Here is a 22877-nt window from a genome sequence, read left to right as displayed (position 1 = left end):
TTGTTATTATTTTTTATTTCCTTTGCTTATATAGCTTTCTTTAAGGATGTAAAATTTGACATAATTTCGCTAATAGAAAAAAATACTCAAAATAATATGCAACATTCACTTTGGGTGTAGAGAAAACATAAATATATTTATGTAAAAATAAATGCTTATTTGTAAGTCTTTATACAAATCTATAGTTTTTGTTAGATACTGATAAGATTTGACACAAGTGCTCTACAAAACTAGGTCATCGTCAAGAACAAAAGTTGACTAAAAGATGTTAATTCAAAATTAAGCAAGTTTCTGGTGTGTTTCTGTTATATTTTCCGAAAATATTATCTCACGAACATCAATTTTACATAATCTTAAAACTTAAAAAAAGGTCCTTTTTAATGATGATAATTCTTTTTTATTAACATACATTTTTTTTCGATTTTTAATATTTTTTTAATTTAAAATATTTTTTCCATTAAATTATTTAATCATATACTTTTGACAAAGCTAAAATTAAATTAAATAATCATTTTCTTTGAGCTAAAATTAAATTAAATAATCATCTTCTTTAATCATTTGATCTCTTTCTTCTTAATTCCGCTGTAGGATTTTCATTGCCGCTTTTATTCCATAGTATATAAAATTTCGTGAGGAACGAAAGCTAAATACAAAACTATTCTTTAAAAAAAAATTGCTGTAAACTGTTTCTATCTTCTAGTGTAATTGTAAAAACTACTGCATATATGGAATCATTGATTTTAAAAATCTTCTGAAACTTTAAAATTTGCACTTGTGTCAAAAGGTAAGTTTTTGTACCTACTTATTTTAATATGATCTATAGGTTTCTTAAGTTTAAAATTTCGAGTATGACTAGATTGTAAATACGACGATCTGCAGATAAAAAAAAAAGTGGCGAATCAAACAATTATAAAAAACGCTTTAACCCTTTCACTACTGACCCGGCCCAACTGGCAGTGTAAATTTCATCCTAGGAGACCGTTTTTTGTTTCAAACAAAGGGTGAAGAATGTAAAGTGAAAACATCCTTGGTTATAACTCATCTAGCACCTTTGGTCTGATACAGAAAATGACCTTCCAGGATAAACTTTGCACAGCTGGTTAGGCCAGAACAATAGTGAAAGGGGTAAAAAACAGTCCTCTTTCAATGAATACTTCTGAAATGAATTACTTGAATAATTTGAAAAAAGAATTGACCTTGATTGAAAGTCTAATGATTTCTGATTCCTCGCAGGCATGACGCTGGACGTGCAATCCGGGGCGGCGCACATGGTTTTTACGGCATTTAGCGTGACGAGCGAACGTTCCCGAGTCATTGATTACTCCGTCCCCTTCTATCATTCGGGGGTGTCCTGCCTCACCTACACTCAAGAAAGGGACGTTCCTCTCTCTGCCTTTCTCATACCCTTCAGGTGAGAACGTCAATCTGTGAACTCAGATTTTAATTGCCATATAATTATAACCCATATTATAACCCATTATAACCCATATAATTATAACATAAAAAAACCAAATATACTAATATACAGGGAGATTGATAAAATATTCTTGTCGTTTAAATATAAAACGGCGTCTTATACAGACAGAAAAGTAACGCTTACTTATAGTAAAATGACTACTGAATTTATTGAGACAGATTACAGCACTCCTAGCGTAGACGACCGTTGAAATCTAGAAGTCATAAACTCCCATATGAAATAAAAACTGGTGAAATCAGATCAATAGTTGGTGCTGGTAGACTATTTCTGTGGTTTTGCCAATTCTTTTATATATTTTAATAATCCGAGTAAAAAAATTGCTGGATGTAAATTATTAAATTGCTTGCATTTTTCAATCCACTACAGCTACGTTGATAAAGATAGCTAATGTTCTTAAAGTAAATTTCATATCATATTTGCATGCTTATTATCAATGTTTTATTTTTTAATTTCGATGTAGATGATTTTCTGTAAGAGTATGATTATATGATGTTCGTCAGTTTATTTTTAGCTGTTATTTGTTGTTTTGTAGCTGTTTTATATAATGTGTGTTTATCTCATGCTGTTCTTTCGCTCACAAGTGATTTCCGCCTACTCAACTGCCGCCTTCCCTGTAAATTTTATGATTGAAATACCATCCTTTGAAGTTACCTGCCATAATTGTACGAGAAAAGGCAGAAAAATATCGGTTTCAGAGATAAATGAATTTCCTTATTTCCAATCTTATCAATTTCCTAGTCACTCAAAGGAAGCAGGCATTTGCAAAGTTTGTTATACTTTCTAACAACGGAAATGTTTTTAGCAGTGATGCCGTTTATACTGGTTTATATTAACTACTACCAATTGGAGATTGCCGACTTTCGCTGGTGAATGTTAACACATACCAAATACGTCATTGACAGACCCAATATTTGATCATAATTTATTTTCGGACCATCGTCGGTGTATGTTAACAAGCATAGATATGCTTTGGTGGAAATCTAAAACTAACAAAAAAGATAACCACAAACAAATATATATTCTGTTTAAGTTTTATTATTACATAAAAATAAGTTTAAGGGATTTAATTAAAAAGTTGATAACTTAAAAAGTAATGGGATTTCTTTGAAACCGTTTTTTGTAAATGATAAAGAAATGTCTTAATATTATTATAATCTTTTTATACAAAACTTTGAGATTTTTATGATTTTGGGGTAAAAGAACCCCTTAATAATAAAGCATGAGTTAAAAACGTAGTAAAAATGTTTTTATTCTGGTTATTTTAGGAATTTTACTTCTCCGTTAATCCTAATAGCGTGGTTACAGCAGAAACGTCCACTACGGTATAATGTCGTTTGTTGACTAAACTTAAAACTAAAACCTTTACGTTTAACATTTATCCAAGTAAAACTACTATCATTATTAAGATGGCAAGTAATATTGAGCAGCCCTTTTTTTCACGCTAGAATCTAAAGCTACATGTCCAAAAAAATCAATCCCATGCTGCCCTTTAATTATACCACAGCATTTATATTCTCCGGTTAGTTCTTCAGTGAAAACTCCTTTACAGAGTGACGAACCCCTATCCTCACTGTGATTAGTCACTCACTTCTCTCAGCAAAAGAGACAAAAATGTTACATCACCCTTGTGACGTTTTATCGCACCTAAAAAATAAAAATATCCGTCATATTCAACATTTATCATTAGCGCATGATAAATTTTGATCTTTGTTAGTGTAAGTCAACCATCTAACTCTCCGACCCGCCACGAAGGCACACGGATTTGAACCATAAAACTGAATGACCGGACCGCCGCAACAACAACATTGGCGGGAACTGTGGTTGAGTCCTAAGGGCCGTCACCGGCCACGGTACAATCCTCCCCGAAGGAAGAACGTCCCATCATCGATGGGAGGAGTCAGATCCCCCACCTATTAGTGTACCCTCCAGGGTGGCGAGATCCAACCACCATTTCAGAAGCATCTCATCCTCATTTCGAGGTGCCCCCCGGGGGGTTAAAACGATCGGGGTAACCTTTGAGTGTAAATCAGAAATAAGGATATTTAGCAAATATTTCGGATTTACGCCAGTCGGATTCTCCAGATTCTGGTATTTTATAGTAACATTGTCACAATTTGTGTGGGTGGCAAAATCACATTCGGACGGAGTGGAACCCTATTACAAACAATTTTACTCAAAGAGCTTTTTAAGGTTTTGCTTTGAATTTTATGGTTGAAAAATAACAAGTGGATATGTTCTGCGCCCTATTTTATGGTATACTTATCCAATTATATGCTTTGAAATATAGAGAATAAAACTGTCTTAATGCTCTTCTTCTTTTTTTTTCCCATTGAGAAATAAATTTCAATATAAAACTAGAATTTTGGTGACAAAGAAACATAATAATTTTCTTTATCTTAAAACATCATTTTTATTATTAGTACACAGGTTTGATGAATTTGATTCAAAATATAATACAATTATACAATTACGATGACAAAATTACATTTTAAATTTAATAATTATAATTATTTCTGTTTTGAATTATCATTCTCACAGGCACATGTATGAACAAATATATTTCCTGTAGCTGGTTTCCATTCAAAATCCTAATAAATTCAGAATCTTGGTATTATGAGCAAAAACCGTTGCATAGATTTGTCCCATATGACCGACTTAAGGGGATGGTGGAACTTTATTAGGCACTTTTCAAATTATTCACTTAGATTCTGAAATTTTTATGCATATATATTAAAATATAAATGTGCTTAATTACTTTTAAAAATTTAATGAAATAAACATTTTTTAAAAAAATCAAAAGATTTATAATTTTAAAAAATTTTATCATATTTCAGGCGATTTCATTTTTTTCTATTGTTTTGCCTTTTACCAAATATAAATTTATTAGGAACAAAATTGTGTAGGATTTTCTAATTCTAATTAAATGCTAATTTTTAGTAATATTTTTATGCACACTTATTAATAATTCATAGGAATTTTATTTTATTTTTCTGAATTAAAATTTACTTTTAACTATCTAAAAAAACTCACAAAATAAAATTCATACCTTATTATTTTTTTTTAATATTTAACCGAAATCTTTATTATCAATTCATTTCATTTATTTTTAAAACTAAGACACCTGAAAAACTTCAAAGATATTTCAATCTAATTACAATATCAATTTGAGAAAGTCATTAAGATGTACTTTTATTAAATAGACACTTTATTTTGTTGAACAAATCCTAGGCAAATATTTATTTTACTAAACAGCACATTTGATAACACCATTTTAGTTGAAAATAAACATATATTTTGTTGATGAAATGATAAAAATGAAATTTCATGTTTGTTTGTTTTTCAATTTTTGCTTATTTCAAAGTCCACTGTCCCCTTAAATCCAAAAATTCTTTTTTTTCTGGTTTAAAAAGATCTGAGACGTGGTCATTCTTCAAATTCATAAGGTCAAATTTATTGACGATTGTAGCATTTTTCTTTTGCATATTTTTATAGGATATATACAAAAGTAAGATGCTTAAAAGCTACTTTTTTCTACAAAGTAAAAAAATGTAAATTTTTAAACTTATTTTCACGTTTTTCGAAAGGATGTACAAAGCATTTGCCCTTAATTACCCCACTGAAATGAGCTGAAAGTCATCAGCCCTCTAGGTTTGCCCCACCCCCCTTAAACGCATGATTCAATTTGAAAGCAGTCGGTCCAATCGAATAAAATCCTATCTTGATGGATGATATTCTTAATATTTGATCCTTTGATGTATATTAATCGGAGAAAATAATAATTCAAAAAGAAATGAAATGCATTTTAAATAACATTTTTTTTTCTGACAGCGCGCAACTCTGGATTGCCATCTTCTTATGCCTCAACGTGACAGCCATCACCGCTGCCATTTACGAGTGGTTGTCACCTTTCGGCCTCAATCCTTGGGGAAGAATGCGCAACAGAAACTTCTCATTAGCATCAGCATTGTGGGTTATGTGGTCGCTGCTTTTTTCTCACCTGGTGGCCTTTAAGGTGATTAACATTCATTTTTGTTAACTTATTCATTAAACAATTGTATAATTTAACAATTTGTTTGCACACTTAATAATTCAGAACTGATTATAATGTATGAATTGTTACTTGGAAATATAAAAGATTATCTGTGCGCTTTGAGCAGAAATCTTGAGCAAAATATCTGCATAAAAGGAACTAGATGTTTTTAACTCTGAAATGAATAGCGATGTAGATTTTCATCGTATGTTTAAAACCTAATGTCTCTTTATGTCTTTGCATTGAGTTTTTTTTTATTTATTTATTTATTTTTTTTAATTTTACCAAAATTATTTCATCGTTTCCGAAAGAAACTAGAATTTTTGACAGTTTATTTCTTTATTTGTGACAAATTGCATTGTTAGTGCGCTATCTGAGTACAATTTCAGTTTGGCGAGTATTACGAACTACGATTATTTATGTAAAAAGTAATAAAAGCATAGAGGAAAATTTTTTCAGGCTAGGTTGCTTCAACATATTAGTAACGAATAATATTTATATGTTTGAGGATATTGATAAATTTTTGCAAGAAAAATGTAGTTTTTTGCACATACATCGATATGCATAGTCGGTTCTACATAAATTGGTTCTAAATCTAGAGAGTTATCTCATCGTTTGCTGCCTAAGACAGAGTTGGTCACTGGCCTATATTTTCAAATAAATTGAAATGTAAGATTTCACTGCGGATAAGGGTACCATGGTGCTTGAGTAGAAAATGCACTGTCCCTTTATGTTTAAATGCTAAAAATAATTGTTTCTTGAATTTCAATATTTTGTAATGTGATGAGAGGTATTATTTATGTTTCAAATATTATATAATTGGGCACAGTAAATTTGTAAAATTCAAGGAGTGATTGTTCATATTGATGTAAAAATACATCATCATGGATTTTTTTTTTTGAAAATTAAAAACAAACTTCTTATGTGGATTTTTTTATATATATATTTGCTATTAACCCTTTCTAGGGCCGAGGGAAGTATGCTTCCCACCAAATTTATCAATCTTTGTATGAAATTATGTAGGTTGGCATAAATTCTGACACACTTTTTTTAGAAAGATAGAAACTTAGAAGCTTCAGTTCTTTATCTCACACAAAATGATGCGTCTTGATTTGATACTTAATTGTTAATTAACCAAATCAATTAATTAATTTAATTTATCTAATAAGCTAAACGAATCCCTTTTCTTATTCTAATTTCAAGTCTAAAAATATTTTAACATATGACTAGAAAAAAATGGTCCTTTAAAGGGTTAACTACACTCATTTTCCAGTTTATTTCAAATTTTATTTATTAAAAATTCATGCATTTTAGGGTTACATCCAAAAAGCTGGGAATGCATCCAAAATTAATTTCGAAAGATAAAAACCTTTTTTATAAGTTGCAAATATAAAATAATTTTTAGCTTGAAATCATTGAATAATATTTCCCAACAGTTTTATATAATTATATAACATATTTAATCTCTATATATAAAACCTGAAGATTCCTGGAAAAAATTCAAAATTTACAAATTTCGATACATAAAAATTTTGATATATGGAAAGATGTAGCAAATTTTTCATCATTTTTTTATAAAACAATTGCGATAACCAGATAATTTTTATAGTTAAAGGAATTGTAAAAGAATTAAGATTTCAAAAAATTGTATTTAAACAAATGTACAGATAATAAATATTTTCTCAAATAGAGTATGCCATATTTGTCGAAATTTCATAATTTTTTGTCGCAACTTTATTTTTACTTCGGTTTCTAAGCTTTTCTATTAAATTGAAAGTATTATGTTTTTCCTCCGTTTAGAAATTATATTTATTACAAAATTTAAATTGAATTTTAAATAAAAATCCCGATTTAAGTTAGGAAAAGGTTTTTGTAAAACAGAAGTTCAGTACAACAGCATGTGACTTAACATTGATTTTTTTACATTTTTTTAAATAATATTCCTTTTTTTTCGAGAATTTTTATTATGTTAAGAATCAGCGAAACCAAGTTTAAATATATATATTGGATATCTTTGCCGACCATCTGATTCGTCAAGATTAATTCTTGCTATAACCTTCATTTTAATATTTTATGTTAATTTTGTCTTAATAGCTTCCTTAATAAAGCTTTTCTAAATTTCAAATTTCGATATGCATGTAACTCGTGCTATTTAAGAAGAATCACATATTATTCCCTAATTTTTTATCAACTTATCTAAAATTTGAACTTTAAATTAGAACGAACTTCAATTGCATCTAAAATTAAACTTTAATTTAACAAACTTTCAAAAAAAATATTTAAAGAATGGCCTAAATGGAAGAATGCCTAAACAATAATGGATGAAAATCCAGGATAAAATATTTGTCAGGATGATATTTTACAGGATAAATGTCACAACAGTGAAATTGATGTGACGTCAATGTCAATCTGTGAAATATATTGCTGTAAAAATTATTTTACAATATTTTAAAAATTTATCAAAAATTCAGAAAAAAATGTGTAAATCAAAAATGTTATCATTGTAAAGATAATTTATCAAAAATGAAGAAAAATATGTATATCAAAACTATTAACATTGTAAATACATATATATATATATTATTTTTTTTTAATTTTAAGAGGATGTAAAAATCATTGCTGAGTTGCAATATTTTTTTAACTACAGGATGGGAAATATATCGCTTAATTTTTAATTAAAGAAATTTTTTAAAAAAATCGCTAAGAGATGCGTTTTTTCATCTTCCAAAGTTTATCTGTGCCAAATTTGGTAATGTATCCAGTAGAAAGCCAAAATATTGTTACAAATCTATGATGCTGCATCCCAGCATGGTTGGCTACTTGGCGACGAATTTATTGACTTTGGCGACAAAATAGATATTACTGGAAACTTCTAGAATTTTATCGATCCATCCGATAGAAACCGAGATACACTTGATTGGTCCCGAACCTTTTCGGCCCGCCTCCGGGAACTATAAAAGGCCGACAGTCTCAAGCCGAGATCAATCGTAGTCAGTCAGTTGTGAAATGAGTCGTCGAGAGGAGGGCGAAGTAACGGCGAAAAAGTTGGATTAGTCCAACAAAGTGCCAGCGTTATGTGGAGCTCACGCTATTGCTGAACTAAGCTGTGTGCCGAGTCCTGGTGTTCATTATGGAAGCAGCATCGAGTCTTGTGAGGTGTAACCAGTCGTTTAGTAGTTTGTGGCAGCTGGATACAGCTAGAGCAAGGAGACAGTGGAGAATTGCAGCCATTTGGAGAGACTGCAGAGTGAAGTAACGAAGATTCCCTCTCCTGCTGAATTCTGTCTGCCCTCTTTGTGTGCCGTCACTGTTATTACTACTGATCACGACTTGTGGCTACTGTTTGTTGTAGTGTGCTGTCCTATGTTCGTCCCGGCTGTATGCATCTGTCATCTGTGCGTTCGTCGTTTGTGTACTCGTGTCCTTTGTGTTAATAAACGTCGTCTTTGTTTTCTACTAAAGGAATGTTCCCTTCATCGACCAACAAATCGGAAAAGAACCCCGACGGAAGAGTTAAATCTGTAACAATATACACACTTATCTCTATTATTAGTTGAGATGGAGATGGATTTATTTCTTATAAATTACTATAGGTATACTTAAATAATCATTTCTTGACTGCAATAGGTATACATTATTTTACACGAAAACATTAGCCTTATATTTAGAAATCCTATTCGATATAAAGAAAATATTTTTCTTTTAAAAATTCATTCTATTCTTGAAAAAAATTTCTATATTAGAAAGTTTTATTATAATTACAGAAACCTTCACATCTTACGCTTGGTTGTTGTGGAGTTACTAATCTTAGTTCTTGTCTATAAACTGTAAGATTTATTTAATTCGTTGTCAAGCCCAGATATCAAACAAACTATATAGGCAGTTGCCTAGGATCACCATAGCATTTGCTTGCATCGGAGTCTTGAGATTTGCTTTTCGGTATTTTCAGGGCTATTTAATTCCCTTTCATTTTCTTTATAGCTGTAGCGTAAATATACTTGTTCAAATTAAAATCAAACATCGCTTAAAAGTAACAACATCATCATATTTTTTCAGGCTCGAAGATCAATGCGGCTTTCTAGAATATGAAGATCTCGTATAAAGAGAAACTGCTATAATCGTCTAAAAATTCGAATTTGAGATTTTTATGAGTTTCCAAACTTAATACCCCCCCCCTCCCTTCCATTCCCCTCAAGGATTTGGAAAAAAGTTTTTGCATTATGTCTATCTGTGAACACGGTACAGTTCAAAACCGCTTTGAGCTAGATAGATGAAATTTGATATACAGTCTCCACACTAAATTTATAAATTTATATCCAATTCTTAACGAAATCCATTGAAAGAAAGTCTAGTTGTTAGAGTACAACATAATTGCAAAACGGAAAGAGTTAGATCTATAAATTTGGTACACATATTTAGCATCTATGATATAAATCTGTATCAGATTTGAAACCAAATCCGCCAAGAGATTGACCGTCTGTCGACTTGTACTTTTGAATGCATGTAAAGGTGATAAATTAAAAACGCAATAAGTTGTGTAAATTAAATTTTGTTAACAGTTTTAGTATCAAAAATATAAATTTTTATTAAATTATTAATTTATTAAGGATAATTTTATTCTAAAATGTAAATTTTTATTAAATTTTGAGCTAAATCTGTCAAAGGATTGCCCGTCTGTATGTCTCTATTTTCTCATGCATGTAAACGTGCTAAATCAAAAACATGGGACCTTCAATTAATGAAATTTGATATGATATTCATATTACTACACCTGCACCTCTATGTCAAATTTTGAATTCAATCGGTCTAAAAAAAGGCGTCCAAAATACGTATTCGATTTTCTGAATTTTATGTATAAAACGCATGGCAGTTGTTATTTGTCAAAGATTACATTCTTTATTCAATAAAAGCGCTGAATTCATGTCAATAATCGATCTTTCATAAATTTATTCGCCATTTCTTTCCTATGCTACGAAGCACACAATTTTCAAGAGTGAAAAGGGTAGCGGTGGCCTGATGGTAAATTCTCGACTTCGGAACCGGAGGGTTTCAAGTTCGAGGCCCGATTAAAATGAAGAATCGTCGTGTAATAGGGCCTCGTGCACTTTATAATCCGCCGTGGCCAAACGTAATGCCCCTGGTGTGGTGTAGAAGTTTGGAGAGGGGATGCCAGCTCAAGTGTCATCCTCGTCATCTGACTGCGATTCAAAATTACGACGTCCATTCCTAAATAGTCCTAGTGTTGCTTTAATATAACTAAACTAAAACTCAGGAGTGAAAGTAAAAATCTGTGCACTGGTGGCGTTCAAGATCTTGTCTAAGATCCATTATTTTATGTTGGCGGGGTAACATCTTTATTAAAAGTAAGCTTTTATTAAATAAATTTATTAAAAGTACTAATTTGGAGTACTAAGTGGAGTAAAAGTATTAAAAGTACTAAGGGGAGTACCAGTGGGAATGGTAGTACTAAACTAATTAAAAGTACTACCATTTACTGGATTTAAGTTGGTTGGCCGATTCATAAGTCAACAACCCCAGGTAAATTTTGAATTAGAAAATTTCGATTTTTTTTTAATTAAAAACTTTAATTTTTCATTGCTATATTGTTTAAAATTATTTTTAAGTTAAGATTTTTTTATAGGCAAGATATTAAAAATAAATCTCTTGAAACTGAAATAGATAGAAATGTTTTGTTATTTCCATTTTTCTTAATTCTTTTAAATAATAGCTGATAAAAAACGATAATTTTAAAATCAATAAGAAAAATACTTGGTTTTGTAAATTATATAGAGGAAAAGAGGCATCCAAAACTTGCATTTACTACGCGCCCTTATATCGTTTAATCCGGGCTTGGACACAATAAAGGCTTGTAAATCTTTAGTTACATGGCTCGACTATAACTCTTGTTAAAGTGGTAGCTCGGAAAATGGACGTGATTGTTACACATTCAAAGGGTCATACCTCACTGCTCTAAATATGCCATTGTTTGACAGCAGCAACAGATAAATCTTCACTTATTACTTCTGCCACTACATAGCATATCCTTATCTAAATGGCCATCTTTTAACGACCGCTTTTGAACTTTTCGATCAAATAACTAGGATTAACAACTTTTAAATTTGAAATTCACGGATTAGCCACGTTTCTACTAAATGTGTTTTCCTAAAAGAATTCAAATACATAAAATGCTTCTTTTAAAAAAAATAAAAATGCAACCAAAATTAAATTTCTCAAGCTAATTAATGTTTGGAAATGTTTTTATTATATGACAGAAAATTGGAAAATATGCTGCATCAAAATATGGAAATTCAGTACTACACCAGTTAATCAAATTAAATAGAAAAGGCGTTTCTGATAACGATTTTATCGCTAAAATCATATGTTCTTCATCTATTTATAGTATGTTATTCTAAAAAATATTGAATGTAAATTAAATTTAAAACTTTCTTTGTGGCTTAGCTTATTCTTTATTAAAGTTCAAAATTAAATTCTAGGGGTCAATCAGTACATACATAGCTATAGTTTATAGCATAGAAATTAATCATTTCAAAAAAAAATCAGCAATTCTTGTTTGTTTCTTCCATTCCCCCCCCCCCCTCCTTTTCCTTGCCGACGAATTCAAGCAGCAATTTCCCGCCATCTTTTCATGTGTTCACTCACTACATTGCTCAATAAATATTAACTCTTAGACTAGTAACGAGCTACATTCATCCTAAAAAATGGCATAAAATTAATAAATATAGAATAGGAAATAAATATAGAATAGAATAAACATAGAATAAAAAAATATAGAATTGAATAAATATAGAATAGAAGAAAAAATAGAATAGAATAAATAGAGATTAGAAGAAGAAAAAAATAAAATAAAATAGAGAATAGAAGAAGAAAAAATAGAACAGAATAAATATAGAATAGAAGAAGAAAAATAAAACAGAATAAAGATAGAATAGAAGAAAAAAATAGAATAGAATATATATAGAATGGAAGAAGAAAAAATAGAATAGAATAAATATAGAATAGTTTCCCGATCAAAATTGAAAAATATCTATAAAATCGAATATGAATTAAAAATAGCTGAAATTTTTCACAAATACAAAATACACTGATAATACATCATAAATAACCGAGGGTCTCCAAAAAAAATTCTCGCACATTCTCTAATAAACTTGCCATGGCAATGAACGATTTACATGGCATTGGCGTACAATAGTTGCGAAATTTAACCTTTGGCGTGAATTTAGCACTTTTACTGAAACTATAATGTCATCTCTGGCGAATTTTTGGCGATTAATCCCTAGCATGCGACAATAGTATCCAAAAATCGAATTTGTGATTTAGACACATTTTTCACAACCATTTGAAACAAAAATTCCACACAAGACTATACTTGCAGTCACAAACTCCCATACCAAAATGAGATATATTTAAGTCATTACGCTTTTGAATTATCGCGTTTACACGTTTCTGAAAGTACAGACTGACAGACAGTCAACCCTTAGTTGTATTTGGCTCAAAGTTTGATGGGTATCTACACTAAAGATCTTAAATCTGCGTACCGAATCTTATCTATCTAGCTCTCTTCGTTTTGAAATTATCGTATTAACTTATATTCAAACTAACGGACATCCTTGAACAGATTTTACTCAAAATTTGATGGAAATCTGCAGATTTGGTGTAAACACCATATACCAAATTACAACCGCCTAGCTCAAAGCATTTTTTAGTTATCTTTGTCACAGACAGACGGAAAAACTAACATTTTCCAAAAATGCATTTTTCGAATTCAGTAAAATATGGAGATTCGTCAAAATCTCGTGTTCGATTTTTTTTAATTTTTTTTTATTTTTTTATTTTGACGATTGCTATACTTTCGTCAATATTATATTATACTATACTATATTATAATTATGCTTTCTTTATACTACGTATACTAGATAGTAATTAAGCTAGCGAATACATATTTGCTATTCCAGCCACAATGTAAATGTGGAGGGAATATTTTCTCTAATGCCAGTTTGATTATCAGACAAAAGAAACAGGCTATCAGTAGTGACAATTGAAGCAATTTTGATTCTGCATTACAATTTTAAAAGACGTGCACCCAATTTTATAAATATGTGAAAGAAGAGTATGATATAATTAAGATACAAAAATCAACTTTAAAATATTGTTCATCTAAAAAGGACTACCCGTGCATCTTTCTTATTTTTCTACGTGTATATTTTATTAGATTGCTTAGACCTCAATGATTTTTATATCAGAGTAAGATAAACCTTAACCTGTCCACTTGTTTCACCTCTGATTTATTTATTAATATCTGTAAAACCGAATTTCGCTCCGCCTGTTGGGTTTTTTCAGAGAAAATATTTAGATATACGAATCACATACTAATTACATATGAATATTTTTGAATCTTGCCTACATATGAACTAATCATTTAAATAAATTTAAAAAATCATGAATGCACTAAGTTTAGCATGTTATTTGAAATAATTTGCTATATTACAGTAATCAATTTTCAGTTTATTTATCAATACTTATATTTTTGAACTTACACTCAGTTTTACCATGATGAAATCAGGTCCGAGATGGCGCTATAAGACATTGTCAGCATGAGAGCAGAAAAAAAAGGCTCTAATAGTTAGTTATGAAACAGTGGGGACATTTACGCAAAATCACGTTTTCGCCGGAAAGGCACCTATATAAGCAAACTTAAAATGAAAAATATTAAATATAAATGTATAAATAAAAAATAACGCAAAAGGCTCGAATCTAATCGAGGTCCCGCAACACGTGCGCTATTCATGTTGTTCTGACCACTATACTACACTGCCCACACTTCTAAATGGAAGTTCAAAATATACTTATTCTAATAGTTAGTTATAATTTTTTTTGGTGTAAAATAGAGTTTCATCAGTAAAGATACAAGATACCTATATAGATAAACTTAAAAAGGAAAATTATTAAATATAAATACATAAATCTATACTTATATAAAGCTTAATGTGTGTGTGTGTGTGTGTGTGTGTGTGTGTGTGTGTGTGTGTGTGTGTGTGTGTGTGTGTGTGTGTGTGTGTGTGTGTGTGTGTGTGTGTGTGTGTGTTGGCGCTCTATAGGCCAGACCGTTTGACCTACAGTTATAAAATTTGGAACATTTATACCTTGGAGGTCGGGAATGTGCACCTGGAGTCCCTTTTTTTAAATTTTTAGTTAGAATTTTAATTATTAATTAAAAACTAACTTTCCCGCCAAAAAAATCTTTTCATTTTTCCCCACCGCCAAATGTGTATTTCTTCAGTTTTTTTTTTTTTTTTTTCTAACACTAAAGATGCTAGGGTTAACATTTTTCGGCTGATTATTTGAAACGATTCTGTTTATTTTCGTAATGTTTGATGCATTTAAAATTAAATATTATTAATGAATCGATCTTTCTGATTCATTCTGAAGTACTTTTGAATTAAAATAAAACTGAATAAAGGAAATTAAAAATGTCTAATCTGCATAGCGTTACCCCAACTGGCGTAGAAAAATTCACGCATGCGCATTGTGTTCTAATTGTTGACAACGAATTCAACTGATTTTCAACGGATTCGGAGTTGATTTAAATTATCTTTAGGTTAGTTGTGTGCTTTTGTAATTAAATTGTATTTATGTTAGTCATATATTTTTTGTATATGCTTATACTTTTAAGTATATCGTTTTTTAAGTAGTTTATTTTAACCTGTTTTCGACCGATTATTTTAAACGATTCTGTTTATTTTCTTAGTGTTTGATGCCTTTAAAATTAAACATTGTTAATGAATCGTCCTGCTCATGATAAATCTGAGAAAATTTTGTTGACAAATTCTTGAGATATTACATAAATTAAGAAAGATATTCTTTAGTGCCCATAAAGTTTAAACGCTCAGTGACTCTATTATCGGTAATCATATTATTAAAAAAAATGCTTTGTTTCAGTAAAAAATATTATTATATTAATTGCAGATTCATCCTTTCCACTTTAATTTAAAGCATAAGGGAGCAAACAGAAACTTAGAGAGATACATATTACGTTATGACTGAAGGCCTTTATAATATTATGAGTAAATTATATATGACTATCAAAATTTGAAGTTTTTAAATATTTTGATGAAGAAGTTATTAAAGTAGGAATTGCATAAAATATTTAATTATTAAAATTTTAACGAACATTAATATTGGCGAACCGGCTGGTCGCCAAAGGCGACTAGTAAAAAATGAAGCAAAAAGCACGGCTCGATTCGAGGACTCACAGCACACGCGTGATTCGTATTTTTCTGGCCTCTATACTAGACTACCCACATTTATAAGCGGAAGTTGAATATACTTATACAAATATTTAGTTATAAAAAATGTTTTTTTCTGTAAAATCGCGTTTTGTCAGGAAAGACACCTGTATAGATAAACTTAAAAAGCAAAACCTTGTCTAAATGAAAAATTTGATCCAAATCGTTAGAGCAGTTTCCGAAATACACGGAATAAATAAATTTATATATATATCGTTTAAAGTTATAAGATTTAAAACCAAATTTTAATATTTGAAAATTATGGGAATTATGAACATAGATTAATAATTATCACTGCCTCTAAAAAAATGAATAACCAATACATAGTGAAAATATTTTGAAGCTCAGTAGAAAACACTTTTGAAATATTTCTTTGACGTGTCTTTTACACTGAGCGAAAATGCATCGAAAAGATATATGGGAAAAACATAACTTCCAGTCGGTTATAAAAGACTATCCTCGGCACCCGTTCCATACTAAAGTCTGCCACTTGATTTAAAAGCGGAAACTAACAACTCTTTCCAATTCTTTATATTGCCAAGCCATGGAAATTCTATTACAGGCAGACCGTAAATTATAGAAATGGCTCCGAAAGATGGAAATGCTGTATTCAAAATTTACGATCCAAAATTTGCGATTGTCACACGATCGAGAATGAAGAACTTGGTGGAAGAAAAAATAAATAAATAATGGAAGACTGACATAAATATTTTTGAAAGAAATCTTGAAACTTAAAGGAGACCACACTTTTTCCCCCGGTAAGCGATTTATGAGGATTTCGAAAAGGCTTACCGAATAAATATGGAGTCTCTCCAGAGCCCCGAAAGCTTGAAGTTTTTATTCCAAGAAAATACTCAAAAGATGTGAAAGAAGTGGCAGGCTTCAATTCAGTATATTTTATTTAGTAAAGCTGCTGGTATTGAAACCTCTTTAGATCCAAGAATACATATCTTTTTGGAGCGAAAACAGTCTGTAACTCGCTGGAGATACTAAACTACATAAATTTCGTTTTAGATGCAGCAGGTATAGGTGCAGCTAAAAATAACTGGATTACACTATGATATGTCAATCTTTATAAGATCTTTTATCCTAGTATTAAGCTGACTTCCCGGCTCGAAGCATTTTATGAAATTTTACAAAACTAGTTATTTTTCTTTCTCGCGTATTAAATACAGGGAAAATATTATAATCGTCAAAAAAAATCAAACTCTTCGTTTTGTAGTTACTGTATTTATTTATATTCGAGCAGCCGGACAAACTAGAGATGCATAATCCACGATTTTTTGAATAACAAATAATATTGCTATTGTTATTTTTAAATATGCGTTCCAAATATCTGTTATTTCAATCATATTATTAATAAAAAATTATTACTTAATATTAAATATAAAATTTATTAATTGTAATTAATACTTAATTTACTAATTTAATTAACGTGTGATTGAATTAATTTATCTGTTTCAGCTTACCTCTTAAATTTTATTTTTTTCTCAAAACTATTTATTTAATTTATTTATTAGAGTGAACCATTTTCTGGAAAAGATGAGTTAAAAATATATGTCATTTCTTTAAAATGTTTACTTTAGTCCTATATTCTACCAATAGATGGCGCCAACAGTAAACAGAGTGCATGTAATCAAAGTCAATCATGTCACGAGCAATAAAAAATTATCTGTATGGAATAGTGCATCATCAAATACGAATATCGGTCACTCCCGTAAAGTGGAACGGTGATTTCGCACTTTCCAGGGAAGCCTCGCACTTTCCGGTGAAATCACCGCTCCGATAAATTTCAGTGATATGCAATTCAATGATACGATACGATAATTCCAATAACTGGTCCGTTCACTTTTCAATCCAATCACAGATTTCTTTCGAGAACTTCCATTGGACAGATCGTATCGATTCTTACTTTCCAGTAAAGTCACCGCTCCGGCAAATTTCAGTGATATCTTATCGATTGTTAGTTTCTATCGTGATCCAAAACTTGTAATCGAAATATCATCAGTAAGATCGTATGAAGGATTTGAATCACATCCCTCTTTGAAAAGTATTGATCACTTGTATTCGTGACTTTTTGATATTGATTACGTAATAACCGCTCTGAAAATTTTCGTCATCCCTAGGACAAACAGACTTTCTCCGACCAGATTTTGCTCAAAATGTAATAGAAATCTATAACTTTTGTATAAAGACCGTATATCAAATTTCATCTGTCTAGTTCAAAGAGTTTGTGAGTTATCTTTGACACAGACAGACAGACGGACATTTTTCAAAAAAAAATTTCGAACTCAGAGTTGTCTCAAACGTGGAGATTTGTCAAAACCTCGAGTTCGAATTTTTCGACAATGACTATGCTTTCTCTAAGCTATGTAAGCAAGAAAATAAAAAGGAAAAATATAATGGGTTGTTACAGAAAACAGAGCAAATACATAAAAAAAAAAATCACATAACATAAGTTAGAAACCAAATGTTTCCAAATTATATTGCCATTCGTTATCAGATACCGGATTTTTGTGGTGTAGATTTCAAAATATTGTGAAACGAGGCATGCTAAAAATAAACAACAAGCATTAAGGATTTATTATTTATTTAGAAATAAACAATAAAGAAAAGGCAATTTCAGTTATCATTTCGAAACCTCTTAATACAAATATATCTCATAAGCACCCAAATGCCAACTTAATCACCATATTTTAGTTTTTTTAAAAATACTAAAGCTTAAAAAAATGCATGGTTCCCATTTTTATCAGATGTTTCTTTCTTCTTGGTGCTGTCTTTTTTTTTTTTTTTTTTTTTTTCTAACCAGTCTTAGTTCCGTGTGTTGCATTGAATTTTTAAGCTTCTGAGATTTGGTGTTGGCATAATAATTACTATTTATAAATTATGTCATATATTTTGCACAATGAAAAAAAGTTTTATGTTCGTTTATTGCATTTTTAATTGTAATACGAATAGGTAAATCATTAAATAATCTACCCATGAATGAAATTAATTTAAAATTAAACCTAATTCTACAAGTTTATTGTAACGATCTCGTACCTTGTATAATCAGTCAAGTTAGATGTTTTTTTAACTGTCGTCCGTAAGCTAAAATAACATAACGGAGTAGTATTTTTTTTTTTTCGAACTTAGGAAATTTAAAACGTGGAAATTGCACAAAGTCTTGAACTCTAATCAAGATTGCAACGCCTTCTCTTTAGTACGTAATATTCATATATATAAAACAATGCTATGATAGTTCCCTTAACTCAAACATACTTGTGAAATAACATATTTACTATATAATATTTTATTATGTAATGCTTTACATTATTAATTATGACATTTTTTAATTTATTGAAATTATTTTTTATGAATGAAATATTTTATTCATAGTACTCTTACATTAATGAGGTGTATTATTGAGTCATTTTTATATGAATGAGATATTTTATTCATAGTACTTTTACATTAATTAGGTGTATTATTAAGTCATTTTTATAGGAATGAGATATTTTAATCATATTGATTTTATCTTAATGAGGTGTTATTATTAAGCCATTTTTACATGAATGAGATATTTTATAATAATACTCTTTTGTTAACGAGGTGTATTATTAAGTCATCGTTTATATGAATGAGTTATTTGATTTATAATATTCTTAAATTAACCAGGTATATTAAGTCATTTCTATATAAATGAGATATTTTAATAATATATTAATGAGGTGTATTGTTCTTCCAGGCTCCGAAATCATGGCCAAATAAAGTATTGATCAACTTGTGGGGTTGCTTCAGTGTCATTTTTGTGTCTTCCTACACGGCAAACATCGCGGCCCATTTTGCTGGGCTATTTTTCCATCTGCGAGTGTACGATTTTCATGATGCTAGTGTAAGTTAACCCTTTCTAGGGCTGTGGGAAGTATGCTTCCCACCGAATTTATCAATCTTTGTATGAAATTATGTAGGTTGGCATAAGTTCTGACAAATTTTTTTAGTAAGTCAGAAGCTTTGATGCTTCAGTTCTTTATATCAGACAAAATGATGTGTCTTGAATTGTTACTTAATTATTAATTAACCAAATTAATTAATCAATCAAATTAAATTTATCTAATAAGCTAAATGAATCCCTTTTCTTATTCTAATTTCAAGCCTAAAAATATTTTAACATAATATGACTAGACAAAAATGGCGCTTTAAAGGGTTAAAGGGAGCTGTATAGTTCTTTTTCGTGCATGTATTAAATATTGTTCTTTTTCCTTTAATCACTATAAATCAGACAATCGTTTTCTTATTTTCTCTGTTATATACAAGTGCTTAATGTAATGTTTTCTATAGATGATTACTATATTTTCAGTCGTTTGAGAGAAAGGCACCCAAAGTGCACATTTATTTTTCTGGTATTTGTATATTAAATTAAAGGCGACTTTATTAATAATTAAAGACAACTTATTAGTATTTGTTGTGAGTTCTCTGTAAAAGAAGTATCAATTATATCTAAGAAAGTTTGAATTTTAGGTGTTTTGTAAATTGAATGGTGGTAGTTCTGTTTCCTAAAAATATATTGTATGGCCATTTTGAGAAGTTGTTTTAAGATATCTTACTCATTAACTATTTATTTTGTTTCTTAAATATTGATTATAAGTCTCGGGTGGAAAGTTTATGAAATACTAAAAATTGTTGAAACTTTTAATATATATATATATATATATATATATATATATATATATATATTAAAATATAAAATATATTAGCTATGCTTTTGAAAATATGAATAATATAAATATAATAATCAACACATATATGTAGTTTTATCACCAAAATATACAGTCTTTAATTTATGTACAAATAAAGTTAATGATAATTGAATTTATCACTGATGATATTTTGATTGATGATGCACATTTTTAATTATGTGTATCATCAATCTAAGAATAAAATATAAAATTTTCCTTTTATAAATTTATTTTTAAATTTCTACATTTGTGTTCATTTTCTACTTTGCCATAACCTTAAATCAGAATAAGCTATGAGTAAAATTCCTTTAAAAAACTGGAAGCATTTTGATTTAATCTTTCAAACTACGGTATTCCGAAACAATAGGACAATTTATATTACAATCAATGATGAATTAAATTTGCAGTAAGAAGAAAGATATGAGATATTGCGTCGTTAAATCCATAAATGTACGTCTACGTGTCATAGGATTATAGAAAGAAACACATACAATTGAGCAACTGTTATTTAAAATATATCTTTTTACACTGAATATCTATTACTAATATTTAAATTTATAATTTTTTCAAATAGATCAATATTTTTTGCAAACATTATTATCATATTTAGAACTGTTTCACTGTTGTGACATAGGAGATTACTATTATCTACTATTTCTCATCATTACTTCCTGTTGGAGAATAATAAATAGAATGAATAAAGACACTCAAACATGCACAAATTCATCTTTATTATTTGTAGAGATTTGAGATGGTATTGACTATAAATAAAAACAAAATAATTTCTTATAATAAAAAGTATTTAATCAAGCTGCATATTTTTAAATTGCTCTGAATTATCTAACTTGTGTTACAGCTTCTAAGTCAGAGAACTGGGACAGCTAAAGGAAGCGCTGCAGAGTCCTACATATACGCCCAAAATCCTCAACTTTGGCAACATATTCAGAAATATGGATTCGCTGATCTTGAGGAAGGTCTCGAGAAATTGAGGTAATTTATTAAATAATTAGAAAAAATTTCAGAAATGGCAGTAAACCAATAAAAAAATGGATTAACGCTTTCACTTTATAATTCTCAAAATGGACAAATTTTATGATTTTTAGAATTGGTTCAGACTTCAATATGGAATAGATTTCATATTTTAAAAATTCCTTTTGCTCGAAAGTTTTTTTTTCTTTTTAACCAGTTAACTGTTTGTGACGAGTATACTCGTCATGGAAACAGTACAACATTTTGCGTTATGACGAGTTTATTCGTCAAGAGTAATAAGTAGTGACAGTTTGCAGTTTGAATTACAATTTTAATGAAAACTCAAACCTATTTGTAAATTTCAAGATGTTTAAAATATTTTGAGTTCAAATCGAAACTAAAGGAACAAATAAAAGATTATTATGCGTTGTACCATGCTTTGCTCAATACCATTCTTTCATAGCAAATTAAAATAATAAATTAATATTTTTAACCATATGCAAAAAATGTATGTTAGTTTATGTGAATAAATAAATGTGATTATTGAAATACAAAAATAAAAGTCATTTCATTACAAAATAATTTTATATTAAACATACTCTGTTTGACGAGTACACTAGTCATCGCTAAATTTTTGCGACACAATTTAGATGCGCATTTTCCGAAGAGGTCGAAACAGTTAACTTATTAAGTGTTTTGCTTATTACACTACATTTTTATGCTCCCTTGACAAACATTAAATTTGAAAAAAAAAATCTAAAATCTCTTTCAAAATAAGAAATGGTTTACATTGCTATGATATTCACTCCAATAGTTAATGAGCATATTTTTTATGCAACTTCTTGTACATTTATAAAAGGCACAAAAATTGTGAAAGCCATCAATAAAAAGTATTGAAAAATTCAGTAAACAACTCAAAAGGTTTTATAAAAGCAGTATTCATAACAAACAAATTTTGTAAAACCAATTTGAACAACAAACGAGTTTTGTAATCTTGTTAGAAACAGTGGATAAGTTCTGTGAAAATGTAAACAAGCAAACACTCTCGCGAAGATTTAGTCAAAAAAATAAATAAATAAAGAGTTTACTTCAGCAGAAGAGTAATGGCGTTTTGTTTATTTCCTCTTTCAAAAAAAATCGATCAAAATAATTCTCAATCTCAATAATTTCTCAAAATTTAACATATTTGAAAAGCATATCGTTGATAAGACATTTATCATCGCTTTATACAAACTATATATAGATAATGGCTTTATAAAAATTATATATACTGATCATGGTCTAGTAGATACTTTCCAGTGAAGGATTTCATTTTTTATTAATTAAAAACTATGTTTTCATTGGGTGTACGATAGTATTGTATTAACAAATAACATGAC

At 29.4% G+C, this 22877-nt stretch overlaps 1 protein-coding gene across 1 annotated transcript in view; it reads left to right on the top strand.

The window, feature by feature from the left end:
* The window catches only part of LOC129984682 (glutamate receptor ionotropic, NMDA 3A-like), a 332243-nt gene that overhangs the window by 279789 nt on the left and 29577 nt on the right, over window positions 1–22877 (top strand). The window contains exons 6-9 of the mRNA XM_056094615.1: window positions 1234–1411; window positions 5306–5489; window positions 19539–19685; window positions 21386–21519. Of these exons, the coding sequence (XP_055950590.1) occupies window positions 1234–1411; window positions 5306–5489; window positions 19539–19685; window positions 21386–21519 (643 nt within the window). The remainder of the gene's footprint in view (window positions 1–1233; window positions 1412–5305; window positions 5490–19538; window positions 19686–21385; window positions 21520–22877) is intronic.

Source organism: Argiope bruennichi, chromosome 9 (assembly GCF_947563725.1).
Source record: "Argiope bruennichi chromosome 9, qqArgBrue1.1, whole genome shotgun sequence".
Lineage (NCBI taxonomy): Eukaryota > Metazoa > Arthropoda > Arachnida > Araneae > Araneidae > Argiope > Argiope bruennichi.
Note: the sequence above shows the minus strand (reverse complement) of the source record. Positions and strands in the feature narration are given on the sequence as shown.